Genomic DNA, 25,991 nt, shown 5'->3' with positions numbered 1-25,991 from the left:
TAGGTGTATGAAGCCTACCGACTTAATCAGTAACTTATGTCGTTAACCTTGTATAAGCAAGTATGCTTGAGATGTACCAGTGTTGGATTGTGTATTGGATTTAGTTTTTTCTTGCAGGAAAGCCTTTCTTTATGTAGCCTGAGTGCAAAGTCTATGGCATTCTGGGATTTTATTGTCTGTATCTTACAGTAAAACTCCATCATGCTAAACTGTTCAAAAAGAGAAGATAGTATAAATTAAAGTGATTTCTAAATTATAGGATATTATAAAAAATGCAGTTTTCTTCCTTTCTAGGACATATGGTATTTTAACAGTTTGATAACAAGGTGTAAACTCTACTAGGGCAGGAACTATGTCTGTCTGGTTTATGCTGTATCCTCAGGGCGGACAAGAGTACCTAGCTCAGAGTTAGAACTCTGAATATTTGTTCAATGAATGAATGATGTTTTCCAGAAGATATTCTGTCTTCTTTGTGGATGAATAAAAATATTTTGTAATTATTACATTAATTTCTGATATTTAAAAGCATGTCTCTCGAGAGTACATTTTTGTCTTACAGTTTTTAAATAAACGGTCTCCTTTCAACGTCGTACGATTTAATTAGCAAAATTTAAAATACGCAATAAAGGAAGGACAGATGACACAATATCACTGTCATTTTTTGGTAATATCTCTAAGGTACTGTCATTTGTGCATTTCTTACTGTAGAGCAATTTATACACTGACTGCTGGTTTGAAAATAACCCATTTTTCCATTATTCTTTAAGCAGATCTTCATTTACTTTGGTTCATGAAATTGGGAATTAGCCCAGTTGTATATAGATGCGTGATTGAATGCGTCCTTTTATTTTTAAGGTCCAAACAATAATACGAAACTTACAGTCTTATTTTCTAATTTATATTTTGCTTTATGAGAGCAAATATATCTACAAAGGTATATGTGCTATTTAGACACTGACCGAAAACTGAAGAACCTTCCATTTTAGAGTGCCTGCTATAACAAGGACTGTTTTCCACACAATAGAGGAGTTACCTCTAATCTTTATAATATCCATTTAAGGGGATAATAACATTACCACTGATATGTCTGTTTCCCATGTGAATAAACCAAAGCTCATAGAGCTTACCAAGTCTCTCCAAGAGACGCACAGCTGGTTAGTCACAGATCCCTGTTTTTAGTTCAGGTCTATCTAAATCCAAAACACAAGGTCTAAGTCTCATGTAATTCTGGAGAAAACCACAACTTTTGAGTTATTATATTGGTGAGTTAAGACTTCTCAGTAAACATGTTACTGTTTAAACTAGAGCTTTGAATCAGAAGAGAGTAATAAAATTTAGAAGTCTTACAAATACAAGGAATAGAACGCCACTATTTAAATTTGGGATCAAAAGAAGAATGCTGTTGGTATATGTGCCATTTAACTGGCCTTTATCATGGTCTTTAGATAATCCAGAATTACTTGAAATATTACTCACGAGCGTGTGTGCAGGGTTTCAGGTGTATGTTAAGAATGCCTGGCAGCACGTCTTCTGGCAAGATGCCCGCGTTTGTGTGCATACTCAAAGGCCCCAGGTTTCCAGGTGCCCAAGCATCTTAGTGGCGAGATGCAGAAAGAATGCAAATAGTATTTCCTTTCATCTTATCATCAAGTGTAAAATGTTCCGATGAATATGGTAGCAAGTGTCTTCCTTCCGGTGAAATATTAGTTTTCATCAGCTGTTGGGTATGTTCACGTAACTAAGCCAAGCAAAATCCAACACAAATTTAAAAGTTGCTTGGCTACCTCTTTAGAAAATTTTTGTTATGTAATATACATTTTGGAAGTTTTTAATATAACTGCCCAGGTGTGCAGATTTTCAGCTGGAGATTGATGCATCAGCATTCTATTCCTTAGAAAACAATGCTGGGTGTGACTCTTGACTCCTTTCACATCCAGTTGCACAGTGACATGCACCTTCCGAAGGTTTCTATGCTTTATTGAGTTTCAAATAAAGATTGAGGGTCAAGCTGTGTTTTTCTTTTTTTTCTTCTTCCTTCTTACATCTTCTCAGCAGATTAATTAAAACAGTAATTGAAATAAATAAAAATTAAGGCAGCCCTGAAAATAAAAATGAGCCTTTTGTATCCACCACAGATTATAGATGCGGAGGAGGAAAAGGAGGCTTCTTCCCCTAGTAATGTCTGTCTGTTGTTCTTTTCTTTGCAGTTCCTCTCCTCATTACTATTTAGAGGCTCATGCTTGTATTACCATTTGCAGCAGGGATTTTTGCCTATGCCAGTATTTATTTGGCTTTCACTTTCTCAGGCATTTCGGCCTTTGTGGATTTCTGGAGCCAATAAGGCAAATGTGTGAGTGGTGGCATCCTTTCTTAAGGTTACCTATTATGACTTTTCTCTGGAGGTTCAGCAATGACTTTTGTTTTTCACATTACACACTTCTTCAGTTGTCTGCTATATGCAGGACACTCTGGCATGATACAATAATGTCTAAGACAAGATCCCTGCTATTAGGCTCTTAAAAATCTTCTTGGAGCGACCAACCACATACTTTTATACAATAGAGGGAGTAGCTGGAGTGTATCAGATGGCTTTTATTAATGTTAAAGGGTGGAATCCAGAGGTAGGGAAAGTCATGAGCCTTGGTATTTATGGAGTGTTTTGGAGATTACTTAGACTGGAGCTTGAAATTGCTATTTTGTTAGAAACAGCAGTTCGTCCACATTTAAAGCCATACTTTCCAGTTTCCCTTTCCTTCCAGGTGACCACAGGAAACTGACCCGGTCAGTGAGATGTAAGTAGAAGTCTCCTAAAAATTTATGATCCATCGGCATTGTGCATTTCTTCTTGTTGCTTTCCTCTTTCCTCCTTCGTCTGGCCTGGAATGTGAAAGTGATGGCTGGTACAGTAGCAGCAATTGTTCCAAGTGAGGAAAAGGAAAAGGCATGTGAAGATCACTTAAAAATTTTGGGCCCTAACATATTTTATCCCCTGAATCAATGGCAACCTACCTTAGCTTTGTTCAAGTCACTATCTACTCAGATATTCTTTTACTTACTGCTGAAAACAATTTTTTAACTGATTCAAATGTATTTAGCACTTTGGCCATATTGTCATGTGGGTAATTGTCAGGATTTCATTCATATTTCAAATAATCTTCATCACTATATTCTAACTAGATGCCCGTATCACTCCCTAATATGAGCCAATCTTTTAAGCTGGGGGGGAGGATTGAGTTAGAAACAAACAGTCAGAAATGACTGACATTTTCCCCCTCATCTAGACCCTGTGGTTTCATTTTACTTCCTAATAAACTCAAAGATATTGGAATTCAGTTTTTATTTCTCTTTAATTCCACTAGAATACAGATGATAGCTTCTATAAAAGCACTTTCCCTTCCCCATCTGTCCACTCTTGGAATTCTTTGTCCATCTACACAACTTTTCCTTAACTTTATATTGTTTTGTCTTTTAACACCTAAAGACAAACACAAACTTAGCTAGGTAAGAAGAGGGAAATATTTCTACTATTAGATGAAGGATTATAAAAGAAAGGCAGAAAAAATTTCTAAGTTGTAATCTGTCTTCTAGCTTCAGAGTCCCTGTAATTTTTAAGGACCTTTTCTGGGTCCTTAAAAACGTAAAAACTAATAGGCAATGTAGTGAGTAAGTTCTGTGAACAGAAGGATCACCAGGGACACAGCTTCTGGCCGGGCTAGAGCGTGAACCAAGTACTTTATATCTGGCAGGCATATGGTCAGAGGGAGTACGTGATTCTGTGGTTTTTGTTAGTCTTAACTCGCTGGGATCTACTCTCAGGAACTGGTCAACCTTTTCTTTCCTGTTATTTGGATGTTGGCCTTCCTAAATTTGTCTAAATTTCTTGGCTTTTTCCTCTTCGTTTCCTTTTTGATCTACTTTTGGGAAATTCTCACATGTAGTTCCCAAATCTTCTATTGGGTTTTTCTGTTACCCTGTTTTTTGTTTGAAGAAACATTTTGTTCAATTAGGAGGGTGTTGCAAGAATTGCAGGCAATAATCGGGAATGTCTGAGAATGGGGTGGTAGGGGTGGGGGTGGTGAGGTGAAGTCATATTTTGGATGTGTTTGGAATGTGAAGCCAACACGATTCATGATGTGTTGGATGTGGAAGGTGAGGGGAAGGGAGGAATTAAGGACAGTTCCTCTGAACACCAAGCAGATGGAGGCTCCGTCATGTAAGACAGAAGAACATGTATAGAGTGTGCTGTCTGTTAGACATCCAAGTGGTGATGCTGAGAAGGCTGTTGGTTCTATAAGTGAGGAGTTCAGGAAGGAGGTCGGAAGCTGGAGATGAAAGTGCTGGAGTATTTCAATCCCACCGTGAGACTGGGCGAGACCACCAAGGCGGTGAGTGTAGATAGAGGTAAGAAAGGGTGGCAGTAGTGAGCCCTAGGACATTCCAAAAATGAGAGGTTAGGGAGAGAAAGAGCCAGCAGGGGAGATTGAGGAATGGGGAACATTAGAAGTAGGAGGAAGAGGAAGAGAGAGTGGTATCCTGGAAGCTAGGATAAATGTTTAGCACGTGTATCGGAAGGAATTTATAACTGTGTCACATGCTGCCAAGGGTTGAGAAATGTGCATTTGGATTTCACAAGATCTAAAACACTGGTGACTCAGTAATCAGAGCAAAGACTTGATGAGTGGGTTTAGGAAGTGATGGGCAGAGAAGAATGTGGGGACAACAAGTATTGACGACACTTTGTAGGAGTTGGAAGAGTTTTACTGCTTTATTTTTTTTCCTTTTTTTCCCCCCTCTGGTTTCTAACATCCCTTGTAGAGGCTTCCCATAGATGATTTGATCCTTGGCTGTCTGTTCTTAAGTCTAAAAGGTGATGAGAAGCCCTGAGTCTTCATGTTGGGCTCTTGGACTTTGAGTTCAGTGTAGCATTTTCGGTGTGTGTTTTTTGTCGGGCATTCACCCATGTCTTTATCTTTTGGTCTTTTTTCCTGGGATGGAGAGATTTCCTGGAGACTTCCCATTTCTGGCTTGGGGAGTAAAGGCCTGTCTGGCAGTGTTCTGGACCCTAAATTGGGGGAGGAGGGCTGAATGGAGGTATGGAGGCTTTTGTATTCAACATGCAGTACTCCACATGGTCCCTGTGTATTCAGCATAGCAACCTATCCTACAATTGTGATTGCTGTGTCTTTGTCCAGAGACTTAGATTTAATTTCTCAAGAAAATCAACCTGATGAAGTTGGGAAGGACTTTTTCAGAATGAGCATGTAACTGACTGACTGGCAGCATTCATCCAGTGCTCCTTGTTTCTGATATTCCTTGCTTTACCCTCAGTTGGACAAGTGCCTGTTGCCAGTTCCTTGGCCTTCAGGGTTGGTGCTCAGTTTTCTCAGTGAAAGTTACGGTTTTATCATTTTAAGGTCTACGAAACCGAGTACTGCTGGCTTCCACATTTTATTGCTGTCATCTCATCTTCTTTCTTCCAGTCCTTATGGGTTTACTTTTTTAAATATGTTTTTACTATAGCTTTAGTGAAACTTCAGGAGAGAACAAAATCAAATGCGTGTACTTCCTGTGCCATCTTAATCAGAGATGCTTCCCGGCAGTACGTATTAATACATATCACAGTGCAAATGGAATGAAGCAATCTGAATGTTAGGTGATGCTATTAAGATTTAGACCATCTATTTAGTAGTCGTTCACTTTCAAACTCTGTCACTTTGAGGATCTTTTACACCTGACAACACCATTCTTTCTGCTGTTTGCACAAGCTCTACCTTGTGCTTTTATTGTGGTGTAATTGTTGTGTAGTTATCTGTTGACGTGTCTTTCTACTTCACTATACTGTCAGCTCTTCTAGATGGGGGAGTGTGTATAACTCCAGATTCCCAAAATGTTTTGTAGGACATTTACAAAAGAGATAACAAATACTGTCAGATACATTTCAATTACGTACCCCCAAAATGTAAAAGTTTCTATTTCACTGAAATATACAGTGAAACAAAAATTAACTGCTTATGTGTCCTCGTCTTCCTGATTTTAAAGTCTAAATGACATGCTCCCTGCAGTTCCTCAGAGAGATCTCTTACAAAATGTAGTTTCCTGGTAGCTAGAGTAAGATGACAAACCTGACTCTTTTAAATGAGAGGATGCTTCTGATCTGTGCTACATAAGATGAGTGTCTGCTCAAACAAAGGTCTTTGCTTCTCAGCAGCTTGCAAAGCTAACTTCATCAAAGATTTTCCTGTGGCTTCTGTATTTTAAATGGGGTAAAGATGCTTTCTTCAAGCCCTTATACTCTGCCAGTGAAAAGAGGGCATGAACCGTAAATATGGGCTGATTTGTACTCATTTTGTGTTTAAGCTTCTGCTGACTCTACTTCTCTTTCCATGTACTTTAACCCAAATTAGTGTTAATGGCTTCCCTCTGGTTACTTGTTTAGTCTTCTATGTTACTATCAGTACAACTGAAACTGTCATTTTTCTTTTTGCTGAGAATGTTTTCAACCTGGTTCATCTGAAACCTCTCAATCTAAGATACTGATTTGGAGAGAGATTTAAAAAAACATTTTCCATTATAGGAATGTGAAATGGGCCATAATAATAATCACAACAACCAACATTTTCTGAGTGTTTGCTTTATGCGTGGCACTGCATTTGACTTTTATTATTTAATCTCCTGCAAGAACTCTGTAGGGCAGGTCCTCTTCTTATTAGGTCCATTCTGCAGATGAGGAACTTGAGACTCTCTGGGTTATGCAGATAATAAGTTGTGTGGTCACTGTGCCCCACTGCCTTCCAGTGCCATCAGATGGCAATGTGACATGACATATGATTATCTTTGTGTTCTGTATTTTTGAGCTATAATGTCAGCTAGAGTGAAGTTAGTTATTTATGAAAGGACAATCAGAGTGATCTCAAAGAACGGTCAGTTTATCCAGTAAAATTAGAGGCAGAGTTGATTTTCAGGAATTGCTAACCTCAGCCTGTTTTAGCCTTTCAGCATTTGAGAAAGATGTTTTTCCAAGTCTTTTGTGTACTGGGTTCTTCTAGATAGAGAAAGGATACAACAGTGAATGAAGTGTGACCATGTAATTGCGGAGGGAAGGGTCTGTCCATATTGTCTCACACGTCTCTGTATATCTACAGAGCGTATCTCATATGATCTCTATTTATAGAAATGATGAGGTTTAGCTGATTTGATAGGTTATGCCTAAACCAGAAGCCAGCCTTCCTGACTAGTGCACTTTTTCTTTCCACTGAATCATGTTGCTTCTCTATGTCTTTTGTCAACTTAGAACCTAACAGGAGAATAAAAACATTCGAATTAATGAAATTAACACAAGGTAGAGACCCATAGAGCAACACAAGTTGGAAGCTGAAGTCCAAGGAACAGAGAGCCATGGGTTAGCAATGTGTTGTGATGGGCAGCCCCTCAGATGGTCCCTGGAGATCCCCACCTTCTGAGACTCATGGCCCTGTGATATTCCCTACCCCTTATATGTGGGCTACACTCACGACTCACACTGAATAGAATAGAACAGAACAGGGGTGATGGGATGTCACTTCCAAAATAAGGTTACAAAGAGAAGGAGGCCCTGTCTCGTATGCCCTTTCTGTCTCACTCTAAGGGAAGCCAACTACCTTGAGAGTTGTCTATGAAGAAGCCCATCTGGCAAGAAACTGAGTCAGACTTCCAGCCAACCAGTAGTGAGATGCTGAGGCCCTCAGCCTGAGGAACTGAATCCTGCCAACAGCCTGTGAGTAAGGCTGGAAACAGATCTTCCTGCAGAGCCTTCAGATGAGACCGTAGCCCCCGCCAACACTGTGATTGCAGTCTTATGGGAGACCTTGAGGCAAAGGCCCCTAGCTGAGCTGCACCTGGATTTGTGACCCACAGAAAGTGTGAGATAATCTATGTGTGCTCTGTAAGCCCCTAAGCTTTGTTGTAACTTGCCATGCAGAAATGAATAACACACTTGGTAATAAACACTGAGATTTTCTAGTTTGGGGCATCTTTACCACCAGTTTAGCAGGTCACACAGGAAAGATTAAAGTAGGTGACTGCAGTGGCTGGGATAAGTGTTCATGGCTTATGAAAGGAAGGGGCCATCAAGCACAGCCCTGAGAGACTGCTCCAGTCCTGTCTCATCCAACAGACCCCTGATTTTAAAAAATATCAATGTAAGGCATGTACTAACACTGTTCCATAGCTTAAAATGTTGCATTCAGCAAGAGTAATCCTATCATATTGAATTATACAAATAGGTTGGGCACCGTGGCTCATGCCTGCATTCTCAGCACTTTGGAAGCCTGAGGTGGGAGGATCACTTGAGGCCAGGAGTTCAAGACCAGCCTGGGCAACATAGCAAGACCTTTGTCTCTACAAAAAAATTTTAAAAATAGAAATTTTATCTGGGCATGGTGGCATGTACCTGTTGTCCCAGCCACATGGAGAGGCTGAGATGAGAAGATTGCTTGAACCCAGGAGTCTGAGGCTGCAGCGAGCTATGATCATACCACTGCACCCTAGCATGGGTGACAGAGTGAGACCCTGTCACTCTGTCTCTCTCTAAAAAAAAAGGGATTACACAAATAAAGTGAACTACTTAATCTGGCTATTCAAAATATGTGAAAGATCAACAAATTTGTCTAATAATGTTTTGTTGAAGTGCTTTGTTTTAAATGAGTTCCTTTTAAGGCACACTTAAAATAAGTCCTTTCCCTTCTGTGCAGTTCTTTGAAAGTATAGAGACAGGATTCTTTTTATCATGTAAACATTCATACAGATAGATTACTTTGCTCTCTAGCCTGTGGGTAATTCAACATTTGTAGTAAGTTAGAATAAGAAGCATGTACCACATTTCTGGTGCTGACAAAGGCAGCCACGGAGGAGAACACGTTAATAGCAAAGACCAAGTGTCCAAGGATAGACACCTGCCTGCGCACAGTCAAGAGTGGGACTGTTTCCTATGTTGAGTCTATAATGCTTGGTTGTTTTGAATGGCTTTATTCTTTTATTTTTTTAATGTAATGCAGTCATCGATCAAAATCTTAAAATCAAAAGAAAACAGATTTCTTTTTCTGTTTGGACATTTTGAGACATTTTAAATATCTTAGATTAAATTGACTATTGGACTTCCAAAACAGGCCATTTCATTTTTCATTTTTTAACAGCATGCTTTAACAACAATGACATTGGATCTTAGCGAGTTCATACCGGTGGAGCAAGTTCGTACCGGAGGAGTTCATGATGAGAATAGCTGTTGTGAAATTAACTTTTAACTATTGAACGCAAATGTTTAGTCCGGAACCTAGTTTTAATTTAGCACCTAGTTTTAATCTAATTTCTGAACCAATGTGTTTACAGGTAACACACACCTTAAAATTAATCACACCCATTATTCCAAGCCTTTCTGAATTATTTTTCTACTATATAATTACTTATTTTCCCCACATGATAAGCATATGCTATAAACGAAAGTTATCCCACTTGATAAAGTCTCAGAGAAGTTTAGTGTCTTGATCAAAGACACACAGCCATTTGGTATGAAAGCCTGAAAGATTACTATGTTCTTCTACTCTCTATCTAGACATTGGCATTTGATAAAATCGTAGACAAGAATTGTTGTCTCTTTTGGTCTGGAGTGATGTCTCTTTGTTTGGTGTGTTTTTTTTTTTTTTTTTTTTTTTTTTTTTTTTTTTTTTGAGACAGAGTCTGGCTCTGTCACCCAGGCTGGAGTACAGAGGCATGATCTTGGCTCACGTAGATCTTGGCCTAGGTAGATCTAGGCCCTCTACCTCCCGGGTTCAAGTGATTATCCTGCCTTAGCCTCCCTAGTAGCTGGGATTACAGGCATGCACCACCACACCTGGCTAATTTTTGTATTTTTAGTAGAGACAGGATTTCACCATGTTGGCCAGGCTGGTCTCGAATTCTGGGCCTCAGGTGATCCGCCTGCCTTGGCCTCCCAGAGTGCTGGGATTACAGGCGTGAGCCACCACATCCAGCTGGAGTGATTAGTAACACGTGGTCATTTGTAGGTTTAAAGGAAGTGGCAAATATCTCCGTTGTTTTAATCCTGGAAATGTAGCATATTTGACAAATAAGTGAATAATCTTTTAATGTGCAGAAAAGGTCTGTAGTTCCTCTCAACACCTTTCTCCTTGAACCCACTCACATAAAAACAGAACAGATGCTTCCTGGTTAAATTGACTTATATATATTTTTGAGAAAGTGATTAAAACTGCATTGTAGACCTGCAGGGGGTGGGTGGGGGTGGGAATTGTAATGAGTCACAGACAAGGATGGGTGTTACTCAGCATCTTAAAGCAGCAAGGAGGAAATGAGTGTGAGATATCTGACCTCCAATCTGAAATATAATCACATGAACGCCTTGCTGAATATTAGAGGATAAAGTAATCTGAACTACACATTTATCACTGGATATTCTTTTAAATTTTGGATTTATCTGAAATCTAGTCTTCTGCTTAATCATTTAAATGCTAATAAACAAGACAGAGTATAATGAACAAGCCCCGGTAGTTCTATACCAGGCTCTCTTGTTTCATTCTAATGGTTTATCATTCAGGTAAACGTTCCATCCCTCAGTAGATGCAGTTGGAATGGATTTTTTGTTTTTCTTTTTTTTGGATACACGGGGAAGCTAAAACACAAATTGAAAAAAAGTCCACTCGTTTAACCTTGGGCTTGATAACAAGGCTCACTTGAGCAGGAAGGATGTTCTAATAGTTGAATTTATGTGAAAAGTTGGCATGGGGAGGTAACATTAACCAACTACATGTCAGACCCTTTTACTTGTTATTGCCTCTAAGCCCCACAAAAACCCCAAACCAAAACTTGGCTAATATTTTCCATTATTTCCTTGCCCCTGCCCCATAAAGGAACTAAAACTTATAAAAAGTAACTTACTTGAAGTAATGCAGCAGCAAATAAAAATTTAAATTTAAACTTAGTTTAGTTCGATTCCATGTTCTATGTTTGTTCCACATCAGGAAACAGCATCTTGTAAAAATAATATTCCCTTTGGAGGAACTGTCACCTTGATATAATTTCAATACTCAGGTTCTTTCCTCCGAAACAAGGCTGAAATTTTGGACTTGGAACCAAGAAATTTCTGAGGAGTTTTTTCTTTGAATCTTTTTGCCACCTAAATAAATAAATACATAAATAAGTAAGTAGGTGAGTACATAAGTAAATAAGTAAAAAATAAAAAATGCCTTCAGTCATTCTTAGCATGATCTAGAACTCTGATCATGGTATTCTCTTCTCTGTGCATTACCAGTTGTCTGCAGACTTTCAAGGCTGGGCTATTCAGCATATTCCCACCCAAATAGCTCCAACTTCAAATCATTATTACTCAAGTAACTGTTAACCCTTCTAGTATACTAGTGTAATCCCTGATGTATAGGAAACACCTTACATTTGTTGAATACATTTGGGAATGCTTATCTTATTTCCTTGATTTTAGAATTCCATCCATTGAAAATGTACCATTGACCAAATCACAGATTTTAAGGAAGGGAGAAATGGAAGATGCTACTAAACATCTAGTAACATAGACATTTTGATCTAAGTCCTGATTTCTGAAATGGTAGCATATGCTTTTTAAATTGAGGAGGAAGTATGGCACTTCGATAATTTTAATCTTTCCCAAATTACTTCTTTTACCTTTATTTCCTGTCTGGAATTTCTATCACTGCATCCATTCATCTGTCAGTATTTAATCTTTCTTTGACTACAAAAGCATGATTAGATTTTGCCCTGAAAACCGTTCGTTCCCATTTGAATTGTGTTAATTTCTCTCAGGTCAACTAGGGGGAAATTATATGGAGAAACAGTAACAGTGTTGCTTTCCAGTGAGATTTTCTGTGGATGAGTAAAAAATGAGATTTCATGGGTTAGGACCCTTTGAGAACTTGTTTAGGAGCACATAACATGTATTAAGATATTCATTATTAAGAATATTCTTTCGATCTCATGTATATGACATTGCATGAGATAGAAAGATGAGAAACCTCAGGATATTCACAAGTTTTATGTGGGGAAAACTTGTGGGTATAATAGTATGGTTTAAAATGCTGGATAAAGTCAAAGGACAACTGTGTACTTTATGAGCTTTGAATTCATCATGAATAATTTTATTGTGTTTCTTTGCCTTGTTCTGGGGATGAAATCTGACACCAAGTTGACCCCTTGCATTTCCTTTATAGTTTTCCTATCATGTAGAGAATTACTGGATTATTAGCTAGCTGATGAATTCCAAAATCAGAAACCTTTGATTCACTGTAAGATATTCTTGAAGAGCTAGACTCTGCACAAATCGAAAGAAGATAATTCCATACATAAATTTACTGTTTTTACTCGGGTTTTATGCATTTTCTTACATATTATCACAGCAAAATTATTAGCTAATCCTTTTTAATTAATTTTTGAAATACGGTCAAAGGTATTTGGACTGTGCCTTTACTACTTTGAAACATTAAAGTTCATGATATTTTTGCCTTATATGGTCTAATGAATAAGATTTGTCTGAGACTCTTACTCTTAGATATGTATTTCACACCTAATTTTTTTGGAAATTGAGATAGTGGATTATTATTAGGGTGGAAGTATCATATTCTACTTGGTACAATATTTTTTGGTGAATCTGGGCTCTCTTCCCAGCTCCAAATACAAATGCTAAATTACCTTGTTTAGATTTCTTATCCATCCTGTGCTTCCATTTCCCACTTGTCTTTTTAATTTTTTCTTGGGATTTTGCCAGAGTCAACTAGAAAATGTCTCATGTGAAACTTTGAGAGAAGAGACATTGTAAAATGCCTCTGTTATCAAAATAAATATATCCAGTTTGTGATTATTCACTTGGTGATTTTTGTCCCGGAAATTTTTAACTCCCCAAGAGCTTCACTGGCTACTTGGCACAAATTCTATCAAGGCAAATTCGCCTTGTTTCTACCAAATATCCATGTAGAAAACACAGAATGATTTGTATTAACCTATGCCTAAACCAAGTAATAAAGCACACCTACTCCAAAATACAATACAAATTTCCCCAGGCAACAAATGCATAAAGAAAATATTGCTGATTTTTCTATTATCTATCCTGCTTCTTCCTTGTATAACCCTGGGTAGTATATATTTGAAGGATGGATTTTTAAGGTAGGATCTGTGCTAATACCACTACCAATATAAAAGATTCATCCTTTGATTATAATATTTTGAGGAATTATAACAGGAAATGCCCCCATCATTTTTATACTAAGTCCATCTGTTTAATGATTAGATTTCACCTTTGTCAAAGGTCCTAGATATACTGGTGAATTTAAGCATTTATTGATATTAACTGGGATGTAGCATTCACTGGAGTGATTTGCTTATTTTGCTGGTATGAAGCAGATTTTTCAAATTCATTCAGTTCGGCTGTGAAAAACAGACCTCACAGTTTCTCTCTGACCTTTGCCTGGGCCATTTTCATGGGATTTAGTATTTGCGGAGCAAGTGAAAGCTTTAACACTTGACACCTGGCCCAGCGAAATTCCTGGTGCAGGCTTTGCAGTGGGGGCAAGGGGGAACATTGAAGTTAAAGCCCCCGCTCCCTCTGGCTGCTGAGCCGTGAGCCTGCTGCCTGAGATGGTCAAACATCTTTTCACAGGTGGCTTATGGCAATTTATATTCTTCTTTTTTTTTCCACAGCTGTTGTGAACTTGGATAATTCTGTGGTTGACCTGGAGACCCTTCAAGCTCTCTATGAGAATGTGAGTAATAGAAGGAATTTTATGTGTGAGTATATAATATGTACACAGTACATGTCTATGTGCCCATATAGGCTCTTTGTTTTAAGGTCCTCTAAAGAAATTTGATCCGAGTGTAGTGAATTTGCCTAAGTAGGTGTTTGTTACAATACTTTCTAGGAACATATTCATTATTTTTTTAAATTTAAATAATAGTACTGATGTGGGGGCTAACTTGAGCCAAGCATTGTTCTGTGCACTTCATACACACATACACACACTCACTCACACACACTTAAAATTTTAAAATATGTAACTGAAAAAGATTGAATACATTCCAGGTGTATGTATTGAACATATTCATGCTGAGGTGATACACACATTGATTACCACAATCAGATTAACACATCCATCACCACCCACACTTATATATAAGATCTCTAGAAGTTATTCATCTTATAACTGAAAGTTTGTACCTTTTGACCAATACCTCCCTATTTTCCTACCTCCCACCCCTGGGCAACCACCGTTATGCTTTCTGTTTCTATGAGTTCAAGTTTTTTAGATGTCTTATTTGTCTTTCTGTGTCTAGCTTATTTCACTTAGCCTTATGCCCTCCAGGTTCATCCATGATGTTGCAAATGGCAGGATTGCTTTCTTTTTTATGGCTGAATAATATTCCATGGTGTATATGTACCACATTTTCTTTATCCATTCATCTGTTGATGGACACTGGTTGGTTTTATATCTTGTCTCTTATGAGTAGTGCTGCAGTGAACATGAAAGTACAGATATCTCTTCAACATACTTTTCATTTCCTTTGGATGTATTCCCAGAAGTAGAATTGCTGGATCATATGGTAGTTCTGTCTTTAATATTTTGAGCAACACCTACACTGCTTTCTATTATGGCTGTACCAATTTACATTCCCATCAACAGTGTGCCAGGGTTCCCTTTTCTCCGCATCTTCACCAACACCTGTTATCTCTCTCCTAATAGCCTTGCCAACAGATGTGAAGTCATAGCTCACAGTGGTTTTGATTTGCATTTCTCTGATGAACTGTGATCAAATGCTATTATTATCACCCCTGTTTTACATGAGGAAAGTTAGAGAGGTTAGATGACTTACTCAGGGTCACATAGCTAGTGTTGTGATATAGCTGGGATTTAGTTCATTCTGCCTGTTTCTCTATACTGCTACAGTTTATTTCACTAGGTGGCAGGACATTTAGCTTTTTTTATGTAGTACTTTTTTTTTTTTTTTTTTTTACAAAGGTGGTAGAAAAAGGGAGTAAGGTATTGAAGGAGAATAACCATAGCACGATATAGTCAGTGCCATTGGGAAGTGCGATATGAGAGATGTCTTTAGCTAGAATGTGACATTAAATAATATTGATTCAAGTAGTAATAAAGCAGGTTGTTTTCAGTGCTTTTGATTATATTTAAGGTAAAGTCTCAGTGTGGTCCTATTTTGAGTCTAATACCTTTGAGTGCTTTTTTTTTTTTTTTTTTTTTTTACTTTATTTCTGTTCTTGCCTTTGATCTGCCTGGTATTTAAGCCTCTGCTCTTTGGGGCATGGCCTTAGTTGGTCCTTAACTTTTCTGTCTCAAGTCAAATAATTCTTGGCTCTGGGGAGACCCATGTGGTGGGCAGGATGCAGACTCTGTTCCTTGATCACTCCCTTGAGGACTGTGTGTTCAACCTGCTCATCCACTCTTGAGTTTGGTTTTTTTTTTTTTAACATATGTTATATGGTGGTCTCATCTGTGAGATTGAGACCGATGTAAGACAAAATATGTCTCATGGTGCATTGTACAGAATCTGTGGGCCAAGTGTAGAATTGGTACCCATTAAGCATGGTGAGCATAAGCATTCAGTGAAACTGAGTCAGAAACAAAGATTGAGAGGGAAGGTTTCAGTGATTTATTATACAGTTGTCACTATGCAAAGGGAAAACTGGAAAAAGTAAATCATGTGTTTAGTATATTCACGTTCCAATGAAATTGGTATTTAAAATATAACCATTGGGAGGTACAGAGAGTTTTCATTTCTCTTGAGTCTTTCATACTAACCCTCTTCCAACCAGGAGGGCCATATGGAAGAAAGGAGGAAATACTAGAGGAAAGTAATTTCTTCAGCAGGTCATAATGATTTAAGATGTTGGTGTGTGTGTATCTATCTATCTTGCACATATATATTACATATATACATTTGGTGTATACATGGTGTGTGTGTGTATCTATATGTGTGTATGCGTATCTAGGAATGAATGTCTTATTTACACTTGATGTATTTATGTGTAGAAATATACCCAGAAAATACAGAACATTAAATGTTTATTTTATGATGGTTTAGAATATTTTATTTGGGCTGGGTGTGGTGGCTCATGCCTGTAATCCTAGCACTTTGGGAGGCCAAGGCGGGAGGATCACGAGGTCGGGAGTTCGAGAACAGCCTGGCCAACATGGTGAAACCCCATCTCTACTAAAAATACAAACATAAGCCAGGCATGGTGGCCCGGGCACGTGTAATCCCAGCTACTCAGGAGGCTAAGGCAGGAGAATTACTTGAATCTGGGAGGCGGAGGTTGCTGTGAGCCGAGATTGCATCACTGCACTCCAGCCTGGTGACAGAGTGAGACTCCATCTCAAACAAAAAAAAAAAAAAAAAAAAAAAGAATATTTTATTTGGGAGTGTTTAGCCTTTCAAAGTAAAGTAATTTCACAAAATATAAATTTATGACTCAGGACAAACTAGATAGCTACCCAGAATCTTATCTTACTTCATGAAAGTAGAACAAGTACTGTGTCTTAGTCTGTTTGGGCTGCTATAATAGAATACCATAGCCTAAATGGCTTATGAAATGTTATTTCTCCCAGTTTTGGAGACTGAGATTTCCAAGATGAAGGCACTGGCAGATTTGGGATCTGGTGAGGGCCCTCTTCCAGGTTCACAGACTGCGGTGTTCTTGCTGTAACCTCACATGGTAGAAGGGACAAGGGAGCTGCTTGGGGTCTCTTCTACAAGGGCACTGATCTCATTCAAGAGGGCTCTGCTCTCATGGCCTAATTGCTTCCAAAAGGCCCTACCTTAATACCATCATCCTGGGGATAAGGTTTCAACCTATGGAACTGAGGGTGGGGCGTAAACATTCAGCGTATAGTATACTAGCTGGCACTGGTTAAACTTAATTACAATTTTTATTGCTGCTGTTCTCAAACTTTAAGGTTCAGACTTTCATTGTTTCAGGAAAACAATTATTTTGTGAGAGGGTGATTCACAATTATTAGTTTAGGTAGTACCAGGTTAGCCCTCTGCAGTACAGGAACTTGAAGGATCCGTTATGAACAATAACAGGTCATTGTGCGTATTTTATAAGCCAATAATACATATATGCAAATTCCTGATTAATATCTATTAAAAAATAAGTCTTGGGAAGGCAAAAATAGTTGTTTTATCCACAGCAATAGCTCCAGAACCTAGAGTTAAGTAGTATTTGGAACAGTTCTTCCCTAAACGTCCTGTATATCAGGGGTCCTCAACCCTCAGGCCAAGGACCAGTACCATTCTGTGGCCTGTTAGGAACTGGGCCACACAGCAGAAGGTGAGCCACTGGTGAGCAAGCGTTACTGCCTGAGCTCCACTTCCTGTTGGATCTGTGGTGGCATTAGCTTATCATAGGAGCTAGGAGTACAAACCCTTTTGTGAACTGCATATGCACGGGATCTAGGTTGCCTGCTCTTTATGAGAACCTAATGCCTGATGATCTGAGGTAGAACAATTTCATCACCAAACCATCCCCATAATGCCGGGTCTGTGGAAGAATTGTCTTCCACAAAACTGGTCCCTGGTGCCAAAAAGGTTGGGGACCGCTGCTGTCTATGTAAGACATTGTTGAAATCTTATAGTACTCCTTTCTTCCTTTCCTGGGAATTTTCCACTTTTTGCTTTATGTTATCTTTATGTATGCATATGTCTTATCTTCTCACTTAACTACAAATTCCTTATTAGTTGAATTTTTTTTTTTTTGAGGTGGAGTCTCACTCTGTCGCCCAAGCTGGAGTGCAGTGGTGCAGTCTTGGCCTACTGCAACCTCTGCCTCCCAGGTTCAAGTTCTCCTACCCCAGCTTCCAGGGTAGCTGGGATTACAGGCACCCACTGCCACACCGGGCTAATTTTTGTATTTTTAGGAGAGACTGGGTTTTGCCATGTTGGCTAGGCTGGTCTCGAACTCCTGACCTCAGGTGATCCACCCGCCTCGACCTTACAAAGTGCTGGGATTACAGGCATGAGCCACCACACATGGCCTGAATTTTTATATTCCATATTGAACAATATGGTTTGTATAAAATATTCATAATAATTACTACTTAATTAAACAATGACCTGAGAATAGTAATGTTTTCCTTTTGGTATTATTTTATAATTGACAGAAATGAAAATGGTTAATGTCATTATTTACATTTCAAATGCTCTGCTTTTTTTAAACATCAGTATAAAAGGAAATCTGGCTTTCTTAAAAATAAGGTAATTTCAGAAATATTTCTGCAGAGACTCAGAAGTGATACCTTTACCATGGATAAAGCTAACCATTGCTATCCCAGCAATAATCTGATCCCGTTATGTGTAATTTTTCAAACAATGGTTTAAATTCAAACGGTGACATTCTATTTTAGGGCAAACTGAGTAGATTTGCTTCCTTCTTGTTGATGTAATTTCAGACGTGATTGCCTCAGGAGCCCCTGGAATTGCTAAGGAAGCTCTTTCCATTTCCCATGTTACCTTAGATCTTTTGAGTGTCCGCTGGACTGAAAAGAAGCTTGAGCTTCCTTTTCTCAGTTTATACTAGATAATGCATACTGCGATGAACCCAAGATGGACCTAAGATTACAGAACTAGTAGTAGTTTATTTTTTGGTGCACAAAGTGGAACAAGTTTTTCCATGTTTTCAGTTGCCAATAGACTGCATTTTTATGCAAGACTAGCAGGAATAAGGTGGCGCGCTGTATGAAGGCACATTTGTGGTGTACCTTGGCTGGAGGCCTTCCTGCTTCCTGCACACTCTCCCCAAACTTTACAGCTATGTAATAGCTAGATTAAAATAGGCCACTATTTCATTTCCACATGACATGAATATGTGCTTACATGTTCCATCCCTCCTCTATCACCCGAAATCACACAAGGGTATACCAGAAGTTGTAGTTCCAACTGCATGAAACCAATATGGTTGCTATTACTAAGGGGACTGGGATTCTAACTACCTCTTTTCATTCATGCTGTATCAGGTAAGGGAAGGCTAGGAACCCAGTGTAACTATAATAGAAGTTTCATATGATCTCTATGCTATTTAATCCCATTAAATGACTGTTGAATGAATGAGCCCTTTGAAACGGGGGCTCAGCATGGTAGAACGTTTAGGCAACATGTGATGCCAGCTTCTTTTCCATGCATTTTCCTAGATTCCCAACTTACAAATATAGGAACATTAAGCCATCTGATTTGTATTTACCATTATTTCCTCATTTGTCACTACTGTTTTCTCTTTGTCTAAAAAATTCTATGACAATCTTTGTACCCCCCTCTGATGTTCCAATCAAAGAGCTCTTCTCACTTTGTACTAGTTTCTTTCTCCTATCTCTCCTTTGTTATAGCATGCTCAGATGCCCATCAAACCGAAATGAAAACAAAATAAAGAGACATGTATAACTTACCTTCTTTTACTCATTGTTTCTTTCATTGAAAACTATTTCTAGAAAGCTAACTAACTGTCATGCAGTTTGCTAAGATCAGTGCTAGGTAGTATATTAGGCACATGCATATTTGAAATGGTTTTTTCTCTTGGATGTTGCTTTTTATCAGTATGAAATATTCTTCTTCACTTTAGTAATACTCTTTGTCTTGATGTTTTTTTAAACTGATATTTAAATAGCTATTCTATTCTTTTGATACTTACTGTGTGCATGTTTTTTTTTTCCAACTCCATCTGTGTACTTTCAACTTCCCTGTGTCTTTGTGTTTGAATTGCATCTCTCATAGACAGCATGCATTTGGGTCTGTGTTTTTTATTCATTGTGATAATCTTTACTTTCTTGGAGCATTTAGATTGTCAACATTTATTGTAATTATTATTATAGTTGGATTTAGGTCTGTCATTTTTTGTCCCTCTAATTCTTCTTTCCTACCTTATTATTTACATGGTATTTTTTGCTTTGTTTTGTTTTAACTTTTATTTCTATTTTTTTTTAGCTTCACCTCGTTGTGTCACATATTTTTCAGTTATTCTAGGAATCACAATGTATATTCCTAACCTTTTATACTCTACTTAGATAGAGTTTTCATATAAAATATAGAAACCTTGACTCCATATAGGGCTTTTTGCTGCCTCTCCTGCTCCATTTACTTATTTTGTTGTGATGTGAGTAGCATCTGTATGTGATTATATTTTTAAATAATTAAACATATTTAAATATAGTTTTTTTTTATATTTAGCTACATTTCCCCCATTTCTGAAGCTCTTCCTTCGTTAAGACCAAGTTTCCCTCCAGTATCATTTTATATCGTTTTTCTTTAGCCTAAGGAAGTATCTGTAGTGTATTTTGAAAACACATCTTTTCAGTGATGAATTTTCTTAATTTTATTTCATCTTAGAATTTTTTTTATCTCACCTTCATTTTTTTTGAAGGACATTTTAAAATTGGATATAGAAGTCTGGGTTGACAGTTTTTTTCTTTCAGCATAATAAAGATATCCCAATTACCTCCGATCTACCTTGTCTCTGATGATAAGTCTGCCATCATTGTTACTTTGTATTAATACATAAATTGTCATTTTTTTCCCCTTCTACTGCCTTTAGGTTTTTCTTTTTATTGGGTTTTAATCAGTTTTATTGTAATATAAGTAGGCATGGTTTTCTTGTATTCTGATTGAGTTTGATGGACTTCCTGATTGTGATTATGATTTTTCGTCACATTTGACAGTTTTTCCATCTCTCGTCCTTCAACCTGAAACTATTCTTTTGTACTCTGTTCTCCCAGTTTCTCTCCTCTCTGGCTTACTAATGACATACATGTTACATCTTGAGTACTTTTTCACAAGTCCCTGAGATTCTGTTCATTAGATTTTCCATCATTTTTTTCTTTCTGTTCATCATATTGTGTACTTTCACTGATCTGATTCTTTCTTTTGCTGTCTTTATTCTTTTATTCAACCTCTCAAATGAAAACATTTTATTTCTAATGCTATAATTTTCCTAGAATTTTCATTAATAGTTCTTTTTTTGAGACTCCTTATCTTTGTTAACATTGATAATTTTTATTACAAATTGAATAATTATGTTCAGTTTTTTAAAAGGCACCTACACACATTTAAAAGATAAACCAGAAGCTAGAAAAAGAAATTTGCAATACCTGGGCCCTCAGAAAATCAGGACCCAGAATATTGAAAAATTCTTACACTTATCAAGGGACAAGTCCAAAGAAAAATGAATGAAAGAGATAACAAGGCAACTCAAAAAAAGTAAACTGGTATGTCCAATAAATACAAGAAAAAGTGTGTATTCTCAATAGAAAGCAAGAAAATGGAAATAAGACATCAGTAAGATACTTTTTCATCTCCAGTGAAAAAGTTTGACAGTATCAAATGTTGAAGAGCATTTGAAAAAATAGTAACTATTATATACTATATTAATATAATTTGGTCTAATCTCTATGGGAAGCAATTTGCAATATCTAATATAATTAGTCCAGTAATTACACCCTTAGTCATACATTCTAGAGAAACTCTTTCAAAACCAGTTTTCCAACCGTCAGACACATTAATGGGTCCAACACTTGGGTCTAGTCAGATTTGCCTGATATATAAGTATAACTATCAGACAAATCAACCTAGGCCAAAAGATTATGAAAATTAATAATTAGAGTTTCAAGCTACTAAAGTTTAATTTCTTTTACATAAAAATGTTAGCTGACGCTTTTCCCATACATTTTTATGCCCTATATGGATATAAATATAGTGAAAATAAAAATAAGGTTATATTATCATTATACAATAATATAGAAAGATAATTTCTATATAGAGCAAGATATTTGTTTTTGTTATTGTCTCTATGACTAAAAAAAAAATCAGAAAATTAAGTAAAAATAAGTATATTTCCCTTCTTATTCCAGGAAAGTAACTGAGCCATTTGTACCCTGAGGCTGCGCTCTCTTGCCTCAGATGATCTTTGGGGGCCTTGGTTTTTCTTGATCACAAAGAGAATTTGCTTTGTCTTCGTCAAGTGAGAGAGACTGATTATAATAGTTAAAGTAGCTGACGTGCTCAGATCTGTATTTCTTCATACAGCTTTGAGTTATGGTCTAGTGTCCTGTCATTTCATCCTGCAGGACTCCCTTGAGCATTTCTTGTGGTACAGATGGAGTGATAATAAACTTTTCCAGCTTTAGTATATCTGGAATGTCATAATTTTTCCCTCATAGTCAAAGGATAATTTTACTGGATATAGAATTATTGGTTGACACTTAATTTTGTTTCAGCACTTTGAATATATCAGACCACTGCCTTCTGGTCTCCCAAGTTTGTGACAAGAAATCTGCAGAGATTCTTATTGAGCATTTCTTGTGTGTGACCAGTTACTTCTTTCTTGCTAGTGTTAATATTCTTTGACTTTGTCTTTCAAAAGTTTGTTTATAATGTATCTCGATGTAGGTCTCTTTGGATTAACATCATTTTGAGTTCATTCAGCTTCTTGGATGTTTATGTTCACATCTTTCATCAAATTGGACAAGTTTTCAGCCATTATTTTTTAAAAATATCCTCTCTGTTCCTTTCTCTCTTTTTCTTCTAGGACTTCCATAATGCATATTTGGTCTGCTTGGTGGTGTTTCACGGCTTCCTGAGGCTGTCTTCACTTTTCTTCCATTTTTCTTTTTCTGTTCTTTAGAGTCGATACTTTCTGATCCATCTTCAAGTTCATGGATTCATTCTTTTGCTTCCTCAAATCCGTCTTTAAATTCTCTTTGTGCATTATTTTATGTTAGTTATTGTATTTTTCAGTTCTTTTCAGTTATTGTATTTTTCACCTTCTTTTTGATTTATTTTCAGGTTTTCTATCTCTTTTTTAATATTGCCATTTTGTCTGTACATTGTTTTCTTGGCTTGCTTTCTTTAGTTCTTTGAGCATATTTAAAACAAAATTTAAAAAGCCTTTGTCTTTACTCTGCCATCAGGTCTTTTTCAGGGATAATTTGTATTGATTTATCTTTATCCTTTGAATGGTGCATACTTTTGTTTCTTTGTATGTCTTGTGATTTTCTTTCTTTTTTATTTTGAAAAGTGGACATTTGAATTTAACAATGTAATTCTGGAAATCACATTCTCCCTCTTCCCAAGGGTTTGCTGGGTTTTTATTAATTGTTTTTATTTGTCGTTTTTTGATTTTTGTAGTTTATCTTTGTGGCAAGGATAAGCCTGAAGTGTAAACTTACAGTCTTCTCAGGGCATTTTTCAGCCTGCACCTTTCCCTGGGCACAAGTGGTCACTTTCTAATTTTCCCGATATATACAGTTGCTTTTAAATGTCCTAATCTTTAATGTCTGGCTCCCAAAAGGTGGGAAAGATTAAAAGGAATCATGGAAAAAAAGAGGGCTCTGGCCGTTTAATCCCCCAGCTGTCACTTCAACCAGATAAGGAGGGGCAACTACAGTGAGGGGACAGAGGCTCAACAATGGCCTCCTGCTTCTTTGTTTGCAACTGAGTGATCAGAAGCAGTAGTCAGGGATCAGAGCACAGATCCTTTATATTTGGAAGGTGAGGACATTGGGAGGTTGGCTCACTTTGGCTCCTGCAGGCTGCGTGCAGGTTGCTCCAGAAGCGCGTGCATAGCTGCCTGCCACAGGGCCGGGAGTGGGGGATAGGTAGCTACTGATCTGCTAAGAGCTGACATTGACTAAAATTAACTGTAATTTAAGCTCCAAGCCTTTCTTTGGAAGTTGTAAGCCCAACAGTAGACCCCAAAGTTTCCAACAGATTCTGCTAGTACAATTGTCTAGATGGGGAAATAGATCCCTGGCACTTTCTACTCTGCTATCTTCCCAGAATCCTTTCTGGGATTTCCAATTTTTTCATTCATTCTTAATATATTTTCATTCATATCATGGAGCATAGTTATAATAGCTGCTTTTCTAAAGACGTTGTCTGATAATATGAACATCTGGGTCATCTTGAGGTTGGCATCTGTTGATTGTATTTTCCTTTGAGATTTAGTCAGATTTTCCTCTTTTTTGGCACATTGGATAATTTTGTATCTTGGACAACATAGTCTGTGTAACTGTATTTAATCATTTCTTTTCATTTGACATTTAAATGAGCTTATTACTCTCTGTAATACAAGATATATTCAATCTAGGTTTTGCTGAGAAAGAAACTCATTCATTTTTGAAAGCATGCGTTTCCCAGTATTGTGTTGTTCAAACTGGGTTCAGTGAAACTCTATTGTTTTGTAGTCTATAGTAAAAAAACATGTTGCCTAATCAAACAGGTTAAAAATAAGTTAATCAAATAAGTTAAAGTTAAAAATAAAACTGTGCAGAGCCATAATGTATGCCTAATAAAGTGGTAGTTTCCAAGTGGAGGACATTTTAAACTATATTCTTCCTTCAATTAAATTATTAATCTAGTGAAAACAATAGTATTACATGGTTTGGAAAATGCTACTATAGTGCAGTCTAAATAAATCCAGACTTGCAGAAACGTAGCTATTGTATAATGCCAAGGAATGTGTCTATTGTGTATTTTTAATTTAACATAGTTACTATTTTACTTATTACCAAATAATTACATGTATATCCCTTTTATGTATCTCTTCCACTTATACTTCTTCTTGTCATAAGAATTATTACATGAAAAGGTCATCTTAGTAGTGTAGCATCATTATTGTAATAGGATATAAACCATTATAAGGTCAGCATAATTGTTTTAAAGTCATTAGTCATACAGTTTTCTAGACTAGATATGCTTGTAAGTTTTTGTTTTGTTTTTGTTTTTTTTTTTTTTTGAGGTGAAACCTTGCTCTGTCACCCAGGCTGGAGTGCAGTGACGCGATCTCGGCTCACTGCAACCTCCACCTCCTGAGTTCAAGTGATTCTCCTGCCTCAACCTCCTGAGTAGCTGGGATTACAGGCATGTACCACTATGCCCAGCTAATTTTTGTATTTTTAGTAGAGATGGTGTTTCACTATGTTGGCCAGGCTGGTCTCGGACTCCTGACCTCATGGTCCACCCACCTCGGCTTCCCAAAGTGCTGGGATGACAGGCGTGAGCCACCGCACCTGGCTGCTTATAGTTTTTATTTTCTTTTTTTAAAATCCATTTTAATTTTAGATTCAAGGGATACATGTGCAGGTTTGTTACAAGGGCATATTGAGTGGGGCTGAGGTTTGGGCTTCCGTTAATCCCATAACCCAGAAGCTGAACATAGTATCCAACAGGACATTTTTCAGCCCTTGTTCCCCTTCCTCCCTCCTTTTGGAGTCCCCAGTTTCTAGTGTTCCCATCTTAATGTGAACCCAAAATTCAACTCCTACTTGTAAGTGAGAACATGTGATATGTTTCTGCATATGGAATAACAGTCTCTAGCTGCATCCATGTTTCTGCAAAGAACATGACTTCATTCTTTTCATGGTGTTGTAGCATTCCGTGGGGTATATGTACCACATTTTCTTTATCCAGTCCACTGTTGATGGACATCTAGGTTTATTCCATGTCTTTGCTATTGCAAATAGTGCTGTGATGAACATACAAGTGCCTGTGTCTTTTTGGTAGAATGATTTATTTTCCTTTGAATATATACCCACTAATGGGATTGCTGGATTGAATGGTATTTCTATTTTTAGTTCATTGGGAAATCTCCAAACTGCTGTCCACAGTGGCTGGACTAGTTTGCATTCCCACCAACAGTGTATAAGCACTTCCTTGTCTTCACCACCTCTGTAACACCTGTTATTTTTTGACATTTTAGTAATAGCCGTTCTCACTGGTGTGAGATGGCATCTCATTGTGGTTTTGATTTGTATCTCTCCGGTGTTTAGTCATGCTGAGTACTTTTTCTTAAGTTTGTTAGCTGCTTGTTATCATCTTTTGAGAAATGTCTTTTATTGTCCTTTGCCACTTTTTAATGAGGTTGTTTCCTTTTTTCTTGTTTATTCATTTAAATCCCTTATAGATTCTGGATATTAGTCCTTTGTCAG

At 37.4% G+C, this 25,991-nt stretch overlaps 1 protein-coding gene across 5 annotated transcripts in view; it reads left to right on the top strand.

Moving 5' to 3' along the window:
• Window positions 1–25,991, top strand: part of FMN2 (formin 2) — a 391,989-nt gene that overhangs the window by 191,718 nt on the left and 174,280 nt on the right. For 4 of the 5 annotated variants that reach the window (XM_055098129.2, XM_055098105.2, XM_055098048.2 and 1 more), the window contains one exon: window positions 13,711–13,772. The exons of the other annotated variant lie outside the window; for it this stretch is intronic. In XM_055098129.2, the coding sequence (XP_054954104.2) occupies window positions 13,711–13,772 (62 nt within the window). The remainder of the gene's footprint in view (window positions 1–13,710; window positions 13,773–25,991) is intronic. 5 annotated transcript variants of the gene reach the window in all.

This window comes from Pan paniscus, chromosome 1 (genome assembly GCF_029289425.2).
Source record: "Pan paniscus chromosome 1, NHGRI_mPanPan1-v2.0_pri, whole genome shotgun sequence".
Classification (NCBI taxonomy): Eukaryota; Metazoa; Chordata; class Mammalia; order Primates; family Hominidae; genus Pan; species Pan paniscus.
Note: the sequence above shows the minus strand (reverse complement) of the source record. Positions and strands in the feature narration are given on the sequence as shown.